The sequence below is a fragment of the Eleginops maclovinus genome, chromosome 17 (assembly GCF_036324505.1).
Source record: "Eleginops maclovinus isolate JMC-PN-2008 ecotype Puerto Natales chromosome 17, JC_Emac_rtc_rv5, whole genome shotgun sequence".
In the NCBI taxonomy this organism is placed as follows: domain Eukaryota; kingdom Metazoa; phylum Chordata; class Actinopteri; order Perciformes; family Eleginopidae; genus Eleginops; species Eleginops maclovinus.
Window position 1 is genome coordinate 17,620,174 of NC_086365.1, and position 21,433 is coordinate 17,641,606.

General features: G+C 44.7%; 2 protein-coding genes across 2 annotated transcripts; one reads left to right on the forward strand and one right to left on the reverse strand.

Annotated features, from left to right (window-relative positions):
* Nucleotides 1–456: 456 nt before the first annotated feature.
* irf5 (interferon regulatory factor 5) lies at nucleotides 457–3,091 on the forward strand. The gene is made up of 8 exons (XM_063905144.1): nucleotides 457–655; nucleotides 752–938; nucleotides 1,194–1,219; nucleotides 1,358–1,385; nucleotides 1,528–1,710; nucleotides 1,823–2,212; nucleotides 2,285–2,403; nucleotides 2,506–3,091. The coding sequence occupies exons 1-8, from the start codon at nucleotides 485–487 to the stop codon at nucleotides 2,692–2,694; spliced, it is 1,293 nt and encodes a 430-aa protein (XP_063761214.1). The 5' UTR covers nucleotides 457–484; the 3' UTR covers nucleotides 2,695–3,091.
* Nucleotides 3,092–5,650: 2,559 nt separating this feature from the next.
* tnpo3 (transportin 3) lies at nucleotides 5,651–18,430 on the reverse strand. The gene is made up of 23 exons (XM_063905141.1): nucleotides 18,177–18,430; nucleotides 16,435–16,635; nucleotides 14,246–14,319; nucleotides 13,975–14,131; nucleotides 13,661–13,804; nucleotides 13,337–13,512; nucleotides 13,121–13,259; nucleotides 12,874–13,020; nucleotides 12,607–12,714; nucleotides 10,563–10,654; nucleotides 9,142–9,281; nucleotides 8,756–8,947; nucleotides 8,386–8,477; nucleotides 8,237–8,313; nucleotides 8,094–8,154; nucleotides 7,803–7,943; nucleotides 7,573–7,689; nucleotides 7,364–7,458; nucleotides 7,127–7,283; nucleotides 6,884–7,051; nucleotides 6,656–6,768; nucleotides 6,331–6,415; nucleotides 5,651–6,242 (listed from the first exon to the last, which is right to left on the reverse strand). The coding sequence occupies exons 1-22, from the start codon at nucleotides 18,291–18,293 to the stop codon at nucleotides 6,355–6,357; spliced, it is 2,769 nt and encodes a 922-aa protein (XP_063761211.1). The 5' UTR covers nucleotides 18,294–18,430; the 3' UTR covers nucleotides 5,651–6,242; nucleotides 6,331–6,354.
* Between the last annotated feature and the right edge of the window lie 3,003 nt (nucleotides 18,431–21,433).

A 21,433-nucleotide genomic window follows, 5' to 3' on the forward strand; every position in this document is an offset into this window, starting at 1 on the left:
TATTTATTATGATTACATTAACTATTATTTATGATAACAAGATTTTTTTTTAATTATGACATGAATTATTATTTTTATTATTACATGGAATCATAATTTATTATGACAATTCTAATTATTATGTATTATTATAACATGAATCATTAATTATTATTATTTCATTCATTATTATGTATTATTATTATTACAATAAATAGTGTTTATTATGAATATATTAACTATTATTTATTATTATGCAATTAATGATCATTTATTAATACATGAATTATCATTAATTATTATTACATGAGTTATTATTTATTATTATTACATGAATACGTCTTGGGATTAATACTGAAACCAAACCAAGCTGATTCAAAGACATCTGTTTCACAATAAAACTTCAGTTCATTGAATCAGTCAAAAAAGGAAATAATAAATCATAATAATATTAATGTTCTCGGCACTTCCAGCCTGGGGCAGCCCTCGCCCTCCCACCCCCAGCATGAGCGCCCCCCCCCGCCGGGTCCGGCTGCGGCCCTGGCTCGTGGCCCAGGTTAGCAGCGGCCGGTTCCCCGGACTGCAGTGGCTGGACCCTGAACTGCGGCTATTCAGGGTCCCCTGGAAACATGCAACACGACACAGCCCCCCCGAGCAGGAGGACACCATTTTCAAGGTCTCCAACTGCACCTGAAAACAACACACACCTGAATACAACACTGACCTAACCAACAACCCTAACTCTATGTAAACCCTGCTCTGTGTCCCGCAGGCGTGGGCTCTGGAGACCGGGAAGTACCAGGAGGGTCTGGATGAACCGGACCCGGCGAAGTGGAAGGCGAACCTGCGCTGCGCTCTGAACAAGAGCCGCGAGTTCCAGCTGAAATACGACGGGACCAAAGAGACGCCGGTCCAACCGTACAAAATCTACGAGGTGTGTGAGCAGAGTGCCGGAGCAGGTAACACACACTCTGTAACACACACTCTGTGTACTAAAATATTACTGATACACACTCTGTGTACTACAGTATTACTGATACACACTATGTGTACTCTTTTTCTATTCTAGAAGTCAGACACTGATTTCAGGTTTTTCAGAATAAAACAGGAAGTCACAGAAACATGTTTCTCTTTAAACACACTCTCTCATTTTAGAGTCAATGTTTAATAAACACTGACCGGAAGATCTTTACTCTGACCTGTCTGTCTTACAGATTTTGTTGATGAGGACGAGGAGGAGGTGAGACCCACACACACACACACAAGCACGCACGCGCGCACGCACGCGCGCACACACACGTACGCGCACGTACACGTACACGTACACACACACACACACACACACACACACACACACTGACTCTCTGTTTCTCTTCAGATGCCCAACATGATGGAGCTCAGCCTCAGTAAGTGACCCGACTGTAAAGGAACCAGAACCCAGAGGCTCAACGGCAATCAGAACCCTAAGGTTCAACAGGAACCATAACCAAGAGTTGCTACTGGTTCTGGTTACTGAGCAGAATCATTGTGTTTATAATGTCTCCTCAGACCCCCGGATCAGCAACACCCCCTCGTTTGGACTGGTGGTCCCCATGAGTTCGGACCTCCAGGATCGGGGAAGGCTCTGTAACGGCCTGCAGGATCTGACCTCCCCCCCGCTAGAAGCCAGCAGCATGGGGGGGGTCCAGAACCACCAAACCTGCAAGTACGACCTGCTGAGCAGCGTCCCACGTGAGTCCTGGTTTCTCTGGGGGGGGGGGGGGTCTGTAGAGAGGAAGTCCTGGTTTCTCTGAGGGAGCAGATCCACCATAAACTCCTTCATGTGGTCTTTGTGTTACTGCAGTGACAGACCTTGATCTGAAGGTACAGTACCGAGGCCGGACTGCGGCGTCCCTGCTGGTTAGTAACCCTCAGGGCTGCCGGCTGTACTCGGGTCACCTTGAGCCAAGTCCTGATCAGGTAGAGCTGTTTGGGCCCATCACCCTTCAGCAGGTCCAGTTCCCCGGGACCTCTGATATCCAGAACCAGAAGCAAAAGTTTTACACCGATGCCCTGCTGGACGTCATGGACCGAGGTCTGATCCTGGAGCTCTGGGAGCAGGACATCTACGCAGTCCGGCTCTGCCAGTGCAAGGTGTTCTGGTCCGGACCCAGCAGCTCCGAACCAGGACCCCCCAACCCCCTGGAGCGCGAGAAGAAGGTCCGGGTCTTCAGCCTCAACGACTTCTTGCAAGGCAGGTTCAAGAATCCCTGAATTAGTCCAGGCCTTTACCTTCAGCTGGTCTTAAACCTGTTTCTGTCCACAGGTCTGATCCTGTTCCAGAAAGGAGAGACCCCAACCCCACCCCCCTTTGAGATATACTTCTGCTTTGGGGAGGACTGGCCTGACAAGAAACCCAAAGAGAAGAAACTGATCATTGTCCAGGTCTCTTTAAAACCTCTTTCTTTCGGGGCTCCTTCAGTCGCTCACTGACATACTAACTTAAACCACTTTTTGTGTTAACCCTGCTCTGGTCCTGCTCCTCAGGTGGTCCCAGTAGTGGCCCGGATCCTCACTGAGATGTTCTCTGGAGAACTCAGCTGGTCCACCGACAGCATCCGGCTTCAGATCTCAAACCCGGACGTGAAGGACCGGACTGTGGAGCAGTTCAAGGAGCTACAGAGGCTCCTGCAGAGCCAACACATCCAGGGGCCCTGGAACCCCACCGTGCCCTAAACCTGGACCCTCAGCATGCATTAAACCTGGATCACTAACCTCTCCTGAACCAGGGACCCCTATTCTCTCCTGTGACGTCGGATTATTTCAAAGACTGTGATGTTTGTATAAAATGTTTTAAAGTGTCTCTTTGGTCAGAATCTGATCTCAGGGTAACAGGAAGTGAACTGCTCTGGTAGTCTTCAGTTCTGTGGGGATTTTAAAGTCAGGTCCACATTTCAAGTCTGTCCAGAGACCATGTTCAGGTCTTAAGAGGAAAAGGAAGTGATGTCCACCCAGACCGCTAAATCTGTTTTGCCACACTGTAAAAGATAAAGGGCTTAATCTGCTTTACCGTCTTCAGATTAAACAGTTTTCAGATTAAACAGTTTTCAGATTAAACAGTTTTTAGATTAAACTGTCTTCAGATTAAACAGTTTTCAGATTAAACAGTTTTCAGATTAAACAGTTTTTAGATTAAACTGTCTTCAGATTAAACAGTTTTCAGATTAAACGGTTTTTAGATTAAACGGTCTTCAGATTAAACAGTTTTCAGATTAAACAGTCTTCAGATTAAACCGTTTTTAGATTAAACAGTTTTCAGATCAAACAGTTTTCAGATTAAACAGTCTTCAGATCAAACAGTCTTCAGATCAAACAGTTTTCAGATCAAACAGTTTTCAGATTAAACAGTTTTCAGATTAAACAGTTTTCAGATTAAACAGTTTTCAGATTAAACCGTTTTAGATTAAACAGTTTTCAGATCAAACAGTTTTCAGATTAAACAGTTTTAGATTAAACAGTTTTTAGATCAAACAGTTTTCAGATTAAACAGTTTTCAGATCAAACAGTTTTCAGATTAAACAGTTTTCAGATCAAACAGTTTTCAGATTAAACAGTTTTCAGATCAAACAGTTTTTAGATTAAACAGTTTTCAGATTAAACAGTTTTCAGATCAAACCGTTTTCAGATTAAACAGTTTTCAGATTAAACAGTTTTTAGATTAAACAGTTTTTAGATTAAACAGTTTTCAGATTAAACCGTTTTTAGATTAAACAGTTTTCAGATTAAACAGTTTTTAGATTAAACAGTTTTTAGATCAAACAGTTTTCAGATCAAACCGTTTTCAGATCAAACAGTTTTCAGATTAAACCGTTTTTAGATTAAACAGTTTTCAGATTAAACAGTTTTCAGATCAAACCGTTTTCAGATTAAACAGTCTTCAGATTAAACAGTTTTCAGATTAAACAGTTTTTAGATTAAACAGTTTTTAGATCAAACAGTTTTCAGATTAAACAGTTTTCAGATTAAACAGTTTTCAGATTAAACAGTTTTTAGATTAAACAGTTTTCAGATTAAACAGTTTTCAGATTAAACAGTTTTCAGATCAAACAGTTTTTAGATTAAACAGTTTTTAGATTAAACAGTTTTCAGATTAAACAGTTTTTAGATCAAACAGTTTTCAGATTAAACAATTTTTAGATTAAACCGTTTTCAGATTAAACCGTTTTCAGATTAAACAGTTTTCAGATTAAACAGTTTTTAGATTAAACAGTTTTCAGATTAAACCGTTTTTAGATTAAACCGTTTTCAGATTAAACAGTTTTCAGATTAAACAGTTTTTAGATTAAACCGTTTTCAGATCAAACAGTTTTTAGATTAAACAGTTTTCAGATTAAACAGTTTTCAGATTAAACCGTTTTCAGATGAATCCCTGTCTTGCTGCAGTATGATGACCAGTTTTACATTTCCTCAGCACAATCTCAGAAATAACTCTAAACTGAGTTTGAAGGGGACTTGATCCACAATAATCCAAACAAACTCAAATGATAGAGCATTTAATGAAGTAACCTCACACACACGGACACTCAGTAAAACAAACAGCCCCCCTCGGTTAATAACATCTCAAAGCGTCTCTCGGTTGGACGTTTTGTAAAATAATGAAAATAGTCTCCACACCAACAGGTGCTTCTTAAATACATATTCTGTGGAGGATCTTTAATGCCATCCATCCTGATCCTTTAACAACATTTTATACGTCTTTTAAATTGTTTATTTTCCTGATCACGTTACCCAGAGGAGCACTTGAATGCACCTTTCATCTGGGTTAGGGTTAAGTGGCCACGATGTGCAGCCTGCATTTAAAAATAAACGGTTGCAGTAGGGAAACAAGTAGTAAACAGTCAACAGAATGTGGGTTAGGGTTAGGAGGCAGCGTCTCCCTGGTTCAGTGTTGGACCTTGAAGGCAGCGTCTCCCTGGTTTCATGTTGGACCCTGAAGGCAGCGTCTCCCTGGTTCCGTGTTGAACCCTGAAGGCAGCATCTCCCTGGAGTTGGACCCTGAAGGCAGCGTCTCCCTGGTTTCATGTTGGACCCTGAAGGAAGCATCTCCCTGGAGTTGGACCCTGAAGGCAGCGTCTCCCTGGTTTCATGTTGGACCCTGAAGGAAGCATCTCCCTGGTTTCATGTTGGACCCTGAAGGAAGCATCTCCCTGGTTCAGTGTTGAACCCTGAAGGAAGCATCTCCCTGGTTCAGTGTTGAACCCTGAAGGCAGCATCTCCCTGGTTCAGTGTTGAACCCTGAAGGCAGCATCTCCCTGGAGTTGGACCCTGAAGGCAGCGTCTCCGTTTCCGTGTTGAACCCTGAAGGCAGCATCTCCCTGGAGTTGGACCCTGAAAGCAGCGTCTCCCGGGAGTTGGACCCTGAAGGCAGCGTCTCCCTGGAGTTGGACCCTGAAGGCAGCGTCTCCCCGGAGTTGGACCCTAAAGGCAACTCTCCCTCGTCCAATGGGATGTCTCCATGTGATTTTGGATGAGGTCATACCAAACAAACGTTTATGATACTTACAGCTTCAGCAGGATCCACACATGAACAGCTCTGAATCTTAAAGTGAATACAAAGGAACGACAGTGGTGATGCTAACCGTTAGCTTCCCCGACACACAGAGACACTGAAACAGGAAGTGACACGGTGGTGTTTCAGTTGTTTTTGTTTATTGTTTACAACAAGGCTACATCACCGATGATGTCATGGTGTCAGTCTCTCCGTCTCATTACCCAGAGTTCACTCTGTCTCGCTTTGTGGAAAAACAACTAAAAGTCAACCAAAGTTAAAAAGGTCAAAGGTGACGCCAAACCTCCAGCATTACGCCTCGCAGGCCGCTGCTCGGCCAAGAGCATCATGGGAAATCTTTCGGCTCTTTGTATGGCACGGACAGAAAACATCACGACCAAAGTCCCAAAAATAAATCTTCTCTTAAAAACTGCTGCTCGCCCACTGATGAAGACCTTGAACGCATCAGTGCACACCTGACCCCGCCCACCTGTTCCGGCTGCAGGTGAGCTCAGGTGAGGTCGGTAGGGGGTGGGGGATGGGGGGGGGGGGGTGAAGGGGGGCTGTGTCCAATCAGTCCTCTCTGTCAGTCTTTCAGAGCGTTCTCCTGTTTCACATTCAAAGTCCTCCATCTTCGTCTTCATCACCTCTATCAGCTTTGTCCCTCTGGATCCTCGTCTCCGCCGTCACAGCTCTTTGCCGTCACCTCTGAATGTTGGTCAACAAAAGATTTAACCTGGAGATCAACAGAAACAAGTCATCTTAGTTACCTTCAGAGGACGTTTGCTACAGTTAGCTGTGTGTAGTTAGCTGTGTGTAGTTACCTGTGTGTAGTGAGAAGAACGCAGCTATCGGAACAGTCTAGTGAACTCTCTGATGGCCCAGCACACCTGTTTACACTCCTCCGCACTGAGGACCACAAGAAACACAAACATCATACAACACCACTTCCTGTTTAGTGTTCAGGTAAACTCAGGTGTGTTATTTTTTCAGATGATTTGTCTGAACTCGTGTGAAACCAGTTGTTCTGCATTCTGGACATAGTCCTGTCTGCACCTGACACTACACATGTCCTACTGTTCAGAAAGTCCCTAAAGGTGTCAGTAATAAAAACACCTGTACATGGTGGCGCAGACTAGGTGAGCTCACCTGGTGACCTGTTTGTGGAAGTCAGTCAGCTGTTTGTGAGTGACAGTTACTGCCCCCCCCGACGTCTCCTTAGGTAACGCCTTCAGAGCGTTTTCTAACCAGCGGCAGAACGTCTGGAACAAGAGAGTTTAGAAACAGTTCACAGGGTTATTATGCAGATCTGTAGGAGTCAGACCCCCCCGATAATATGCTCAGTCCTTATCATTAACCCCCTTAAAGCTCACTCACCGGCCGGTCGAACAGCATGACCTCCCACAGCACCTCGGCGACGTCGGGCAGGGTGTAGGGGGGGAGGCAGAAACAGCAGGAAGTCATCAACTGGGAGATCAGTTGCTGGCCGTGCTGCTCCATGGCCTGACCAATCAGCTGCTTCCTCAGCTCAAAGTCCTCCTCGTGCTGCACACAGACACACAGTACTCAGTATCTCTACACCTGAAGGTGACTCTACACCTGCTACCTGATGTTACTCACGTCGTTCGACACCCCCGTGTGGATCAGGTCTCTCATGAACTTCATAACGCTGCAGTTTGCGTCGCGGTGATCCAGAGACGCCGCCGCCACTGCACACTGGATGATGTGAACGATGATGCTGCTGCTTAGCAGCGTGACCGGACTCCTCTGCACAAACCTGACACACACACAAAAATATCAGACAAATAGATGGATGTCAGTGAGACAGGTAGACCTGAAAGTGACAGGTGGGCTCACCTGGTGGCCAGTCTGAACAGGTCGTCCACTGTGTCCGGATGGTTTCTCAGACCATTCTGCATCTCCAGCAGCTGGAAGGTCGGCATGCACAGAGCCTGGGGGGGGGGGGGGGGGCATCATCAGGAGTGTCTATAGGTGTGTGTTTACGTGGTCTACAGGTGTGTGTGTGTGTGTGTGTTTACACGTGGTCTACAGGTGTGTGTGTTTACCTGTAGCATGTCGAGCAGGCCCTGCCTGCAGCCCTCCTCCATGCCGTACTCGTCCACCAGAATGCTTCCCAGGTACAGGAAGCAGGAGTGTGGATACACCTGGTACACACTCACCATCTGGTGACAAGAGACAGCACACAGGTGTGTTAGTTCTAAAGCGTGGACAGGTGTGTTAGTTCTTAAGCGTGGACAGGTGTGTTAGTTCTTAAGCGTGGACAGGTGTGTCTCACCTGCGTGACGAGCGGCTGCAGCAGGTTAGCGGATCCCTTGCCGACACACCTCACAGCGAACCTGAGACAGCGGCAGCAGCGCTCCACGATCCTATTATCAGCCTGATGAGTGTTCAGAGTCTCTGACAACACGGGCCAGATCTACAGGTGAGAGATATCATACATACAGGTGAGATAAGTTCATAGAGGTCTGACACTATCTGATCAACATGATATGGTACTCGATAATAACAAAGCTTTGGTGTGTAGATAAAAGGACTCCGGTGGCTTCAGGTGAGCTCAGGTGTTTACCTCCTGAATGACTTTCTGACAGGGATGAGTCTGTCCGTTCTCTACGATGGGGTTTGTGTGTCTGAAAGGATAAACAACATGTTAAAGGTCTGCAGCTTCTTTAATGTATATTATGTTATAAATGTGACAACAGGTGAGCTCACCTGAAGATAACAGCCAGTCTGTCGAGCCACACGGTGGGGTCAGCTGATTTACCGTTTGTAGATTCTTCAGACAAAAGCTGAAACAAATAAACTCCAGCTTAGTTTAGATATTTTATTCAGAGTTTACCTGCAGGGGGAGGGGGACTCACCTTCTTAAGAGCCAGCACCTGAACAGCACAGAGGTCAGAGAGACACTCTGCGATCTTCTCCAAGGGAAGACGAGCCAAGACCAGAGCCGTACCTGTACAGGTAAACAAACACTGTAAAACACCCGAGGACCAGTGCTCTGAATGCGTAAATCTACAGGTTTATGATTTCACTGCACCCCCCCCCCCACCCAATCTAAGACACGAGTGGATCTGACCCTTGAGTATTTTGTCAACTTAATGTGTTGTTTAAAATAACACTTCTGCGTACAGTAGGACTGAGTGTTGCACGGCCAGCTCTACCTGTACAGGTAAATACACACACTGTGAGCTCTCAGCTGTTCACAGCTGCACCACAGGTGTTCTTACGCACCTTTGAGCAGTCCTACGGCAGCTTCGGTAGAGAGGGCGAAGGTGTCAAGGGCGCGAGCAATGTCCAGCAGTCCCTGGAAGTGTTGGGCCATGTGGTCTCTGCACACCGAGCAGATGTTGTGGATCGACTTCGCCGCCGCAGACGCCAGAGGCTGTTCCCTGAGTCCTTTCATCAGGTAGTTTAGGACGGGGTCTAACAGGAGGAGGAAACACACAAAATAAAAGTCCTTTCATCAGGACGGGGTCTAACAGGAGGAGGAAACACACAAAATAAAAGTCCTTTCATCAGGACGGGGTCTAACAGGAGGAGGAAACACACAAAATAAAAGTCCTTTCATCAGGTAGTTCAGGTCTGACTGGTTTTAAATTTAAACGGAGAACCCTTACCGAGGAACCTGGGGTTTCTGTCCACCACTTCGCTCATCTCTCCAACCAGCTCGATGCTCGTGAACCGGACCGCTATGTGCACTGTCTCAGGAAGTAAGACCACCTGCTGCAGAACCTCGGACAGTGTGGGGTTGTTTTCTCTGCAGAACCACATCCACAGATTAATCATCGTCACAGAACCACATCCAGAGATCATTCATCGTCACAGAACCACATCCAGAGATCATTCATCGTCACAGAACCACATCCAGAGATCAATCATCGTCACAGAGCCACATCCAGAGATCAATCATGGTCACAGAACCACACCCAGAGATCATTCATCGTCACAGAACCACATCCAGAGATCATTCATCGTCACAGAACCACATCTAGAGATCATTCATCGTCACAGAACCACATCCAGAGATCAATCATGGTCACAGAACCACATCCAGAGACCATTCATCGTCACAGAACCACATCCAGAGATCAATCACGGTCACAGAACCACATCCAGAGACCATTCATCGTCACAGAACCACATCCAGAGATCAATCATGGTCACAGAACCACATCCAGAGATCAATCATGGTCACAGAACCAAATCCAGAGATCATTCATCGTCACAGAACCACACCCAGAGATCAATCACCATCACAGAACCACACCCAGAGAACATTCATCGTCACAGAACCACATCCAGAGATCAATCATGGTCACAGAACCACACCCAGAGATCATTCATCGTCACAGAACCACATCCAGAGATCAATCATGGTCACAGAACCACACCCAGAGATCATTCATCGTCACAGAACCACATCCAGAGATCATTCATCGTCACAGAACCACATCCAGAGATCAATCATGGTCACAGAACCACATCCAGAGACGATTCATCGTCACAGAACCACATCCAGAGATCAATCATGGTCACAGAACCACATCCAGAGATCAATCATGGTCACAGAACCACATCCAGAGATCATTCATCGTCACAGAACCACATCCAGAGATCATTCATCGTCACAGAACCACATCCAGAGATCATTCATCGTCACAGAACCACACCCAGAGATCATTCATCGTCACAGAACCACATCCAGAGATCATTCATCGTCACAGAACCACACCCAGAGATCATTCATCGTCACAGAACCACACCCAGAGATCATTCATCGTCACAGAACCACACCCAGAGATCATTCATCATCACAGAACCACATCCAGAGATCATTCATCGTCACAGAACCACACCCAGAGATCATTCATCATCACAGAACCACACCCAGAGATCATTCATCGTCACAGAACCACACCCAGAGATCATTCATCGTCACAGAACCACACCCAGAGATCATTCATCATCACAGAACCACATCCAGAGATCAATTATCGTCACAGAACCACATCCAGAGACCATAAAGCAAAGAACTCACGGATCCACGCTCTTAGCAATCGCAGCCATGATGAACAGAACGGCCTCAGTCACCTCCCAGGACGGGTTGCCCTCTTTCAACGTTGAATACAACTGAGAAAAGAGAACATCTTTAGAGCGGGAGACACTGAACAACTTTAGAGCGGGAGACACAGAACATCTTTAGAGCGGGAGACACAGAACATCTTTAGAGCGGGAGACACAGAACATCTTTAGAGCGGGAGACACAGAACATCTTTAGAGCGGGAGACACAGAACATCTTCAGAGCGGGAGACACTGAACATCTTTAGAGCGGGAGACACAGAACATCTTTAGCGCGGGAGACACAGAACATCTTTAGAGCGGGAGACACAGAACATCTTTAGCGCGGGAGACACAGAACATCTTTAGAGTAGGAGACACTGAACATCTTTAGAGTAGGAGACACTGAACATCTTTAGCGCGGGAGACACAGAACATCTTCAGAGCGGGAGACACTGAACATCTTTAGAGCGGGAGACACAGAACATCTTTAGCGCGGGAGACACAGAACATCTTTAGAGCGGGAGACACAGAACATCTTTAGCGCGGGAGACACAGAACATCTTTAGAGTAGGAGACACTGAACATCTTTAGAGTAGGAGAAACTGAACATCTTTAGAGCGAGAGACACAGAACATCTTTAGAGTAGGAGAAACTGAACATCTTTAGAGTAGGAGACACTGAACATCTTTAGCGCGAGAGACACTGAACATCTTTAGCGCGAGAGACACTGAACATCTTTAGAGTAGGAGACACTGAACATCTTTAGAGTAGGAGAAACTGAACATCTTTAGAGTAGGAGACACTGAACATCTTTAGCGCGAGAGACACAGAACATCTTTAGAGCGGGAGACACAGAACAACTTTAGAGTAGGAGAAACTGAACATCTTTAGCGCGAGAGACACTGAACATCTTTAGAGTAGGAGAAACTGAACATCTTTAGAGCGGGAGACACAGAACATCTTTAGAGTAGGAGAAACTGAACATCTTTAGAGTAGGAGACACTGAACATCTTTAGAGTAGGAGACACTGAACATCTTTAGCGCGAGAGACACTGAACATCTTTAGCGCGAGAGACACTGAACATCTTTAGAGTAGGAGAAACTGAACATCTTTAGCGCGAGAGACACTGAACATCTTTAGCGCGAGAGACACTGAACATCTTTAGCGCGAGAGACACTGAACATCTTTAGAGTAGGAGACACTGAACATCTTTAGCGCGAGAGACACTGAACATCTTTAGCGCGAGAGACACTGAACATCTTTAGAGTAGGAGACACTGAACATCTTTAGAGTAGGAGAAACTGAACATCTTTAGCGCGAGAGAAACTGAACATCTTTAGCGCGAGAGACACTGAACATTTTTAGAGTAGGAGACACTGAACATCTTTAGCGCGAGAGACACTGAACATCTTTAGAGTAGGAGACACTGAACATCTTTAGCGCGAGAGACACTGAACATCTTTAGCGCGAGAGACACTGAACATCTTTAGAGTAGGAGAAACTGAACATCTTTAGCGCGAGAGACACAGAACAACTTTAGAGCGGGAGACACTGAACATCTTTAGAGCGGGAGACACTGAACATCTTTAGAGCGGGAGAAACTGAACATCTTTAGCGCGAGAGACGCAGAACATCTTTAGAGCGGGAGACACAGAACAACTTTAGAGCAGGAGAAACTGAACATCTTTAGCGCGACAGAAACTGAACATCTTTAGCGCGAGAGACGCAGAACATCTTTAGAGCGGGAGACACAGAACAACTTTAGAGCGGGAGACACAGAACAACTTTAGAGCGGGAGACACAGAACAACTTTAGAGCGGGAGACACAGAACAACTTTAGAGCGGGAGACACAGAACAACTTTAGAGCGGGAGACACAGAACAACTTTAGAGCGGGAGAAACTGAACAACTTTAGAGCGGGAGAAACTGAACGACTTTAGAGCGGGAGACACTGAACATCTTTAGAGTAGGAGACACAGAACAACTTTAGAGCGGGAGACACAGAACTGTTTAAGTTACCTGAGAGAAACACTCCATGGACCCAACCAGAAAAATTACGTCTTTGACAAGGTCAGAGACTCTCATCCTGAACTCTCCAAAATCGTCCGTATCCTCCGGGATCCCCTCCTGTCAGAAGCAGGAACACAGCCAGGGAATTCAGCACCCACAACAGAGAAACAGAACCAAAAACTCTGGAGTCTAATCCAGACTAAAGACATTCTCTCGACCCTGCTCAGCGTTCTTAAACAAGGAGGGGAGGATCAGAGTTGGTTCTGATGGACTCACGTGGTCTGGGTCCAGTTGACAGTGTCGGGCCAAACAGTGCAGAAGTCTCTGGATGTACGGTCTGAAGATGGTGTGAAGAGCGGCGTCATTTATTTTATACAGATGTTCTCCGAGTCGGTACCAGAAGTTAAAGGAGATCTCCACCACCTGGATCAGAACAGAAACCCAAATGTCATAACGAAGGACAGAACTGAGAATATGATGACATTTGAACCGTGAAACTGCAATTTTATTTGTGTATTTGTACCTCGTACTGAGGGTGTCCTGCACAGATCAGCAGCAGCTCCAGAGTCCGAAGGTCTCCCATCCCTTGACCAGGACTCCTTACAGTGGTCTCCAGGAAGGTCTCGCAGAGCTCGGTGAAGATCCGGCAGTAGTTTAGGACTCTGAGGAAAGAGTCAGAGTTTGTGGGGCTGACGATGGTTCAAAGCACAATCACAATCACTTTCCAGTGAGTCCTCACTTGTCCAAGTCTTCCCGAGCCACCGCCATGTGGTACGCCGTCTCCAGCGTAAGGACGCCCTGGAAGAGCTGCAGGGCCAGACCCATGTTGGTGTCCACGTTCTCGATGGCGTACAGCGCCGAGCAGACGCAGTCGGACGCCGCCTCGTGGAGGTTTGTGGAAGTTTCATCCCTCTGCTGAGAAACACAGAAACAACATGTCCGTTAGAGACAGGAACCACTGAGAATCTGAATCCGCCACAGCCTTTCTGTATGCGAGCGTCCTTCATGTACATCAAACAGGAAGCACAAGTTTCCTGGGAATCAGTACTTGTGTTACCCTTACCAGGACTTGGAAGAGGACCATGAGCAGCTGGTTCCCAGCCATGAAGTTGCTGTCCAGGACTCCCAGGTTGAACCAGCTTCCCAGACAGCGAAACACCTTGATCAGCATCTTCTCCTCCGTGCCCGCCTTCTCCACACAGGAAGTCTGAAACAAACACAGCGGAGGAGTTCGCGTGAGTCGGCCCGAGTTCATAAAGACACTGTATATAAATAAAGGGGGTCAGGGAGAGTCTGAAGACAGCTGGAGACACAGGTCCTTCTGATCCTCTGATGACGAGTTCAGAGAGATTATATTTATATGTTTTAATTACTGACCAACAGCGTGACCACGGTGCTGGAGTAGTATGCCAGGTCTTCGATGATTTCCGTCCTCCGATTGGCTCCGATCCTCAGGGAGCGGCTGTGAACCTCCTCCGGCAGAACAGTGAGGATCTCTATGAGGAAGGGCATCGAGCTGATGTCATTGTTGTACCTGGGGGGGAGGGAGGAGATAGGAACAGGTGAGTCAGAGCACACCGTCAACATCAGTGCAGGTGGACTTGCCTGTTTGTGTCCTAGTCTGTTTTGTGGTTGGGCGAATTCTTACTTTTCTATGAGCGTGTGAACACATCCCTTCCAGGAGGCCATCTGAAGAGCCAGATCTGCGATGGCTAGAGCCAGCTGAGGAATAGCAGAATAAAAACATGAGAAAAGAGACTCAGAAACACTTTGATTTACCAGATAAATAAACCTCATTTAAATTTCAGGTCATGATGAAGCCGGGTTAAAACTGTCAACACTCCCTTTCCGTTTAGTCAGTTAACATTAAGGTCAGACTTCCTCCACAGCGAAAACCAGCAGCTGATGCAACCAACTTATCACAAGATAGAAAACACTTCCTGTTACTGTAACGGTACTTCCTGTCACAAGTTAGAAAGTAATTCCTGTACAAGTGTTCTGCATTTACATGATTTAAAGTTGAGTCTTCAGGAGGGAGCGAAGGAAGTCTCTTACATAAAATAAACTTTAAAGTCTTCTGTCTGATGAACTCGTTATCTGTTACCAGTAGAGGAACTCGTTATCTGTTACCAGTAGAGGAACGCGTTATCTGTTACCAGTAGAGGAACGAGTTATCTGTTACCAGTAGAGGAACGCGTTATCTGTTACCAGTAGAGGAACGCGTTATCTGTTACCAGTAGAGGAACGAGTTATCTGTTACCAGTAGAGGAACGAGTTATCTGTTACCAGTAGAGGAACGCGTTATCTGTTACCAGTAGAGGAACGCGTTATCTGTTACCAGTAGAGGAACGCGTTATCTGTTACCAGTAGAGGAACGCGTTATCTGTTACCAGTAGAGGAACGCGTTATCTGTTACCAGTAGAGGAACGAGTTATCTGTTACCAGTAGAGGAACGCGTTATCTGTTACCAGTAGAGGAACGCGTTATCTGTTACCAGTAGAGGAACGCGTTATCTGTTACCAGTAGAGGAACGCGTTATCTGTTACCAGTAGAGGAACGCGTTATCTGTTACCAGTAGAGGAACGCGTTATCTGTTACCAGTAGAGGAACGCGTTATTACCAGTAGAGAAACTGGTTATCTGTTACCAGTAGAGGAACGCGTTATTACCAGTAGAGGAACTCGTTATCTGTTACCAGTAGAGGAACGCGTTATCTGTTACCAGTAGAGGAACGCGTTATCTGTTACCAGTAGAGGAACGCGTTATCTGTTACCAGTAGAGGAACGCGTTATTACCAGTAGAGAAACTGGTTATCTGTTACCAGTAGAGGAACGCGTTATCTGTTACCAGTAGAGGAACGCGTTATCTGTTACCAGTAGAGGAACTCGTTATCTGTTACCAGTAGAGGAACGCGTTATCTGTTACCAGTAGAGGAACTCGTTATCTGTTACCAGTAGAGGAACTCGTTATCTGTTACCAGTAGAGGAACTCGTTACCTGTTACCAGTAGAGGAACGCGTTATCTGTTACCAGTAGAGGAACGCGTTATCTGTTACCAGTAGAGGAACGCGTTATCTGTTACCAGTAGAGGAACGCGTTATTACCAGTAGAGAAACTGGTTATCTGTTACCAGTAGAGAAACTCGTTATCTGTTACCAGTAGAGGAATGCGTTATTACCAGTAGAGAAACTCGTTATCTGTTACCAGTAGAGAAACTCGTTATCTGTTACCAGTAGAGGAACGCGTTATCTGTTACCAGTAGAGGAACGCGTTATCTGTTACCAGTAGAGGAACGCGTTATCTGTTACCAGTAGAGGAACGCGTTATCTGTTACCAGTAGAGGAACGCGTTATCTGTTACCAGTAGAGGAACGCGTTATCTGTTACCAGTAGAGGAATGCGTTATTACCAGTAGAGAAACTCGTTATCTGTTACCAGTAGAGGAACGCGTTATCTGTTACCAGTAGAGGAACGCGTTATCTGTTACCAGTAGAGGAACGCGTTATCTGTTACCAGTAGAGGAACGCGTTATCTGTTACCAGTAGAGAAACTGGTTATCTGTTACCAGTAGAGGAATGCGTTATCTGTTACCAGTAGAGAAACTGGTTATCTGTTACCAGTAGAGGAACGCGTTATCTGTTACCAGTAGAGGAACGCGTTATCTGTTACCAGTAGAGGAACGCCTTATTACCAGTAGAGAAACTGGTTATCTGTTACCAGTAGAGGAACGCGTTATCTGTTACCAGTAGAGGAACGCGTTATCTGTTACCAGTAGAGGAACGCGTTATCTGTTACCAGTAGAGGAACGCGTTATCTGTTACCAGTAGAGGAAGTGGTTACCTGTGTGACAATGATGGGCGACAGGTCTTTGAGGTTCTGGATGTGGGTCAGCAGAGAGTCTCGCAGTGCATTGTGGGTCTCAGGGGGAAGCTCGTAGAAGGACGTCTGGATCTTCATCTTCATGGTCTGAGCAGCGAAGTAACACGACTCCACATCCTGCTTCAGCTGCAGCAGCTGGTCTGAGATCTCCCAGGCATACATCTGCGGGACAGGAAGTGATGTCATCACCATAAGCAGCTAAAGCCCTGTTTTACAGAAGCCTTTCAAAATAAAAGGATGGTTTTAACATTTGATACAGGATGTTCTTCTGTGCTCACCTTGTTACAAGAGTCTGACCCTGTATAAACAGAACCATGTTGTGTTTTCATTAAGCCCCGCCCCATCATTAAACATCGAACACGCTGCCTCATTAGCTCAGTCTAAGGCCCCCCCCCCTCACCTTATCTGCATAAAGCTCTCCTATTGGTAGATAAAGTTGAGACTACACTTTTAGGATTAGGGTCCAGTTGTGACTGCTTGGGATTGTATTTAATATTTCCAATAAGTCTAGAAGTCAACATCCAATGTTTTCTCTCAACAATGAATCTGCTCTATTTAAAACAGCACGACTAATACTAACGTGCAGGTACACCTCTATCTACCTGTGAAGGTACACCTCTATCTACCTGTGAAGGTACACCTCTATCTACCTGTGCAGGTACACCTCTATCTACCTGTGCAGGTACAGCTGTCTGTAAACAAATCATGTGATGTTTGATGTCGTTGTTGATATGATGATGTGTCACAGTGATGTTGGTCGCACACTAACACACAGCAGGTAGGAGTTACCTGAGTGACTAAAGATAGAAACAGGAAGTCGTTTGAGCCCCGCCCTGAAACAAACTGCCCCCCATCTTCCCCAGTAGTATCATTATTATTATTATTATTCATTAATCAACATGAGCCGTCAATACATAGATTTACAGTATATGAGATGTTAGGGGCTCTTTAGAGACCGGCCCTACCTTTACCTGTGATAATATCACTAATCCTTCATTAACCAGCAGCTGTCACGCTGTGGTTTATCACCATGTCTCTCAGAAATACGTCTACGTGTGGAAAGTCTCTCTGCGGGTTCCTAACATGTGTTTCTGAGGAGCTGCAGCCACTTTACTGCTGACATGCTAACAGAGCTAACAAGCTATCTATAGCTGTGATAACTTTACTGACTGACACCAGACATGCTAAAGGAGCTAACACGTTAGCAGGCCCGCTGAACTCTTCAGAGACCGGAACCTCGGACTGAAACACGGATCTAAACTGCAATACATCACGTTAACAAACCGCCTCCATGATGTTCCCGACAGCGGCTAACAGCTAACAGAGTGATCTTTATATACAGTCTGTGTGGTTCATTCATTTAGCTTAGCTTAGCTCTGATGCTAGCGGCTCTGAGCTGCGCACTTCGGATCCCCCGGTCTCTCTACCGGACCACAGACACCCGGTCCAATTGCTCCGTATTGACCCTCTCTCTACAGGCTTCCCCCGGTCCTCGCTACCCCCCAGTCCTCCCTGATCTGTGGATCTAACCCTACTATCCTTGTTTCCTCACGTTTTCTCCCCCCGGTGTATCTCCCCGGTTTGTCTCTCACCGATCTCTGCAGCTAACCCTCTCCCCTCCCTCTCATTTCTCCCCAGTTTCTCGCGTATCTGCCCGGTACCCAATTTCTCCCCGGACCTCTCCCCCCCGGTTATTCTCTTACCGATCTCTGCAGCTCCCCCAGCCACACGGAGGCCCTCTCTTTCCCCGCCGGGTCCGGGTCGTGGTACAGGGCCTGGACCGCCTGGAACACAAGGGTCAGGTTGGGCTTACCCTCCATGTTCTGTATCTGCCTGTTTATACAGATTTATATAAAACAGATAAAAGTATTATTATGATTCTCTCAGAACTACACGGTGACGACCGCCATCTCACAGGCTTCCCGCGTGCAACCGCTACCTCGTCCCCACAGGAAACACAGACAGGAACATTAGTTCCGCCCTGTGTTTCCCACCGGAGAGTTAACGCAGAGCTCTTAAAAAATACAGTTACTCTGGTCTGTTTATGAATTAAAAAGTATAACAGAAAGTGTATTAATGAACAAAGGGGTAGGAGTCTGCAGCCAGTCTTTACATGTGTTTATGGATTAAAAAAGACCAGAGACAGTTTATAAATCAGCAAAGGCCACTCCACATGTGTTTATGACCAGTTCCTCAAGGGAAGAAGTGTAGAAGTAGCCTACTCAGATGTTGTACTTTTAGTAAATGTAGAGTTACTCAGATCTTGCTCTTGAATAAAAGTAGAAGTACTCAGATCTTGTATTTAAGTAAAAGTAGAAGTACTCAGATCTTGTAGTAAAAGTACAAGTACTCAGATCTTGTATTTGAATAAAAGTAGAAGTATTCAGGTGTTGTAGTAAAAGTAGAAGTACACAGATCATGTACTTAAGTAAAAGTAGAAGTACTCAGATCTTGTAGTAAAAGTGGAAGTACTCAGATCTTGTATACAAGATCTGAGTACTTCCACTTTTACTCAAGTATACTTGAGTAAAAGTGGAAGTACTTAGATCTTGTATTTGAGTAAAGTAGAAGTACTCAGGTGTTGTAGTAAAAGTAGAAGTACACAGATCATGTACTTGAGTAAAGTAGAAGTACTCAGATCTTGTACTTGAGTAAAGTAGAAGTACTCAGATCTTGTACTTGAGTAAAGTAGAATTACTAAGATCATGTACTTGAGTAAAGTAGAAGTACTCAGATCTTGTACTTGAGTAAAGTATAAGTACTCAGATCTTGTACTTGAGTAAAGTAGAAGTACTCAGGTCTGGTTCTTGAGTAAAGTAGAAGTACTCAGGTGTTGTAGTAAAAGTAGAAGTACACAGATCATGTACTTGAGTAAAGTATAAGTACTCAGATATTGTACTTGAGTAAAGTATAAGTACTCAGATCTTGTACTTGAGTAAAGTAGAAGTACTCAGGTCTGGTTCTTGAGTAAAGTAGAAGTACTCAGGTGTTGTAGTAAAAGTAGAAGTACTCAGATCTTGTACTTGAGTAAAGTAGAAGTACTCAGGTCTGGTTCTTGAGTAAAGTAGAAGTACTCAGGTCTTGTACTTGAGTAAAGTAGAAGTACTCAGATCTTGTACTTGAGTAAAGTAGAAGTACTCAGATCTTGTACTTGAGTAAAGTAGAAGTACTAAGATCATGTACTTGAGTAAAGTAGAAGTACTCAGATCTTGTACTTGAGTAAAGTATAAGTACTCAGATCTTGTACTTGAGTAAAGTAGAAGTACTCAGGTCTGGTTCTTGAGTAAAGTAGAAGTACTCAGGTGTTGTAGTAAAAGTAGAAGTACACAGATCATGTACTTGAGTAAAGTATAAGTACTCAGATCTTGTACTTGAGTAAAGTATAAGTACTCAGATCTTGTACTTGAGTAAAGTAGAAGTACTCAGGTCTGGTTCTTGAGTAAAGTAGAAGTACTCAGGTGTTGTAGTAAAAGTAGAAGTACTCAGATCTTGTACTTGAGTAAAGTAGAAGTACTCAGGTCTTGTACTTGAGTAAAGTAGAAGTACTCAGGTCTTGTACTTGAGTAAAGTAGAAGTACTCAGGTCTTGTACTTGAGTAAAGTAGAAGTACTCAGGTCTTGTTCTTGAGTAAAGTAGAAGTACTCAGGTCTTGTACTTGAGTAAAGTAGAAGTACTCAGATCTTGTACTTGAGTAAAGTAGAAGTACTCAGGTCTTGTACTTGAGTAAAGTAGAAGTACTCAGATCTTGTACTTGAGTAAAGTAGAAGTACTCAGATCTTGTACTTGAGTAAAGTAGAAGTACTCAGATCTTGTACTTGAGTAAAGTAGAAGTACTCAGATCTTGTACTTGAGTAAAGTAGAAGTACTCAGATCATGTACTTGAGTAAAGTAGAAGTACTCAGATCTTGTACTTGAGTAAAGTAGAAGTACTCAGATCATGTACTTGAGTAAAGTAGAAGTACTCAGATCTTGAGTAAAGTATAAGTACTCAGATCTTGTACTTGAGTAAAGTAGAAGTACTCATATCATGTACTTGAGTAAAGTAGAAGTACTCAGATCTTGAGTAAAGTAGAAGTACTCAGATCTTGTACTTGAGTAAAGTAGAAGTACTCAGATCTTGTACTTGAGTAAAGTAGAAGTACTCAGATCTTGAGTAAAGTAGAAGTACTCAGATCTTGAGTAAAGTATAAGTACTCAGATCTTGTACTTGAGTAAAGTAGAAGTACTCAGGTCTTGTACTTGAGTAAAGTAGAAGTACTCAGATCTTGTACTTGAGTAAAGTAGAAGTACTCAGATCTTGTACTTGAGTAAAGTAGAAGTACTCAGGTCTTGTACTTGAGTAAAGTAGAAGTACTCAGGTCTTGTACTTGAGTAAAAGTAGAAGTACTCAGATCTTGTACTTGAGTAAAGTAGAAGTACTCAGGTCTTGTACTTGAGTAAAGTAGAAGTACTCAGATCTTGTACTTGAGTAAAGTAGAAGTACTCAGATCTTGTACTTGAGTAAAGTAGAAGTACTCAGGTCTTGTACTTGAGTAAAGTAGTAGTACTCAGATCTTGTACTTGAGTAAAGTAGAAGTACTCAGGTCTTGTACTTGAGTAAAGTAGAAGTACTCAGATCTTGTACTTGAGTAAAGTAGAAGTACTCAGGTCTTGTACTTGAGTAAAGTAGAAGTACTCAGGTCTTGTTCTTGAGTTAAGTAGAATTACTCAGATCTTGTACTTGAGTAAAGTAGAAGTACTCAGGTCTTGTACTTGAGTAAAGTAGAAGTACTCAGATCTTGTACTTGAGTAAAGTAGAAGTACTCAGGTCTTGTACTTGAGTAAAGTAGAAGTACTCAGGTCTTGTACTTGAGTAAAGTAGAAGTACTCAGGTCTTGTACTTGAGTAAAGTAGAAGTACTCAGGTCTTGTTCTTGAGTAAAGTAGAAGTACTCAGATCTTGTACTTGAGTAAAGTAGAAG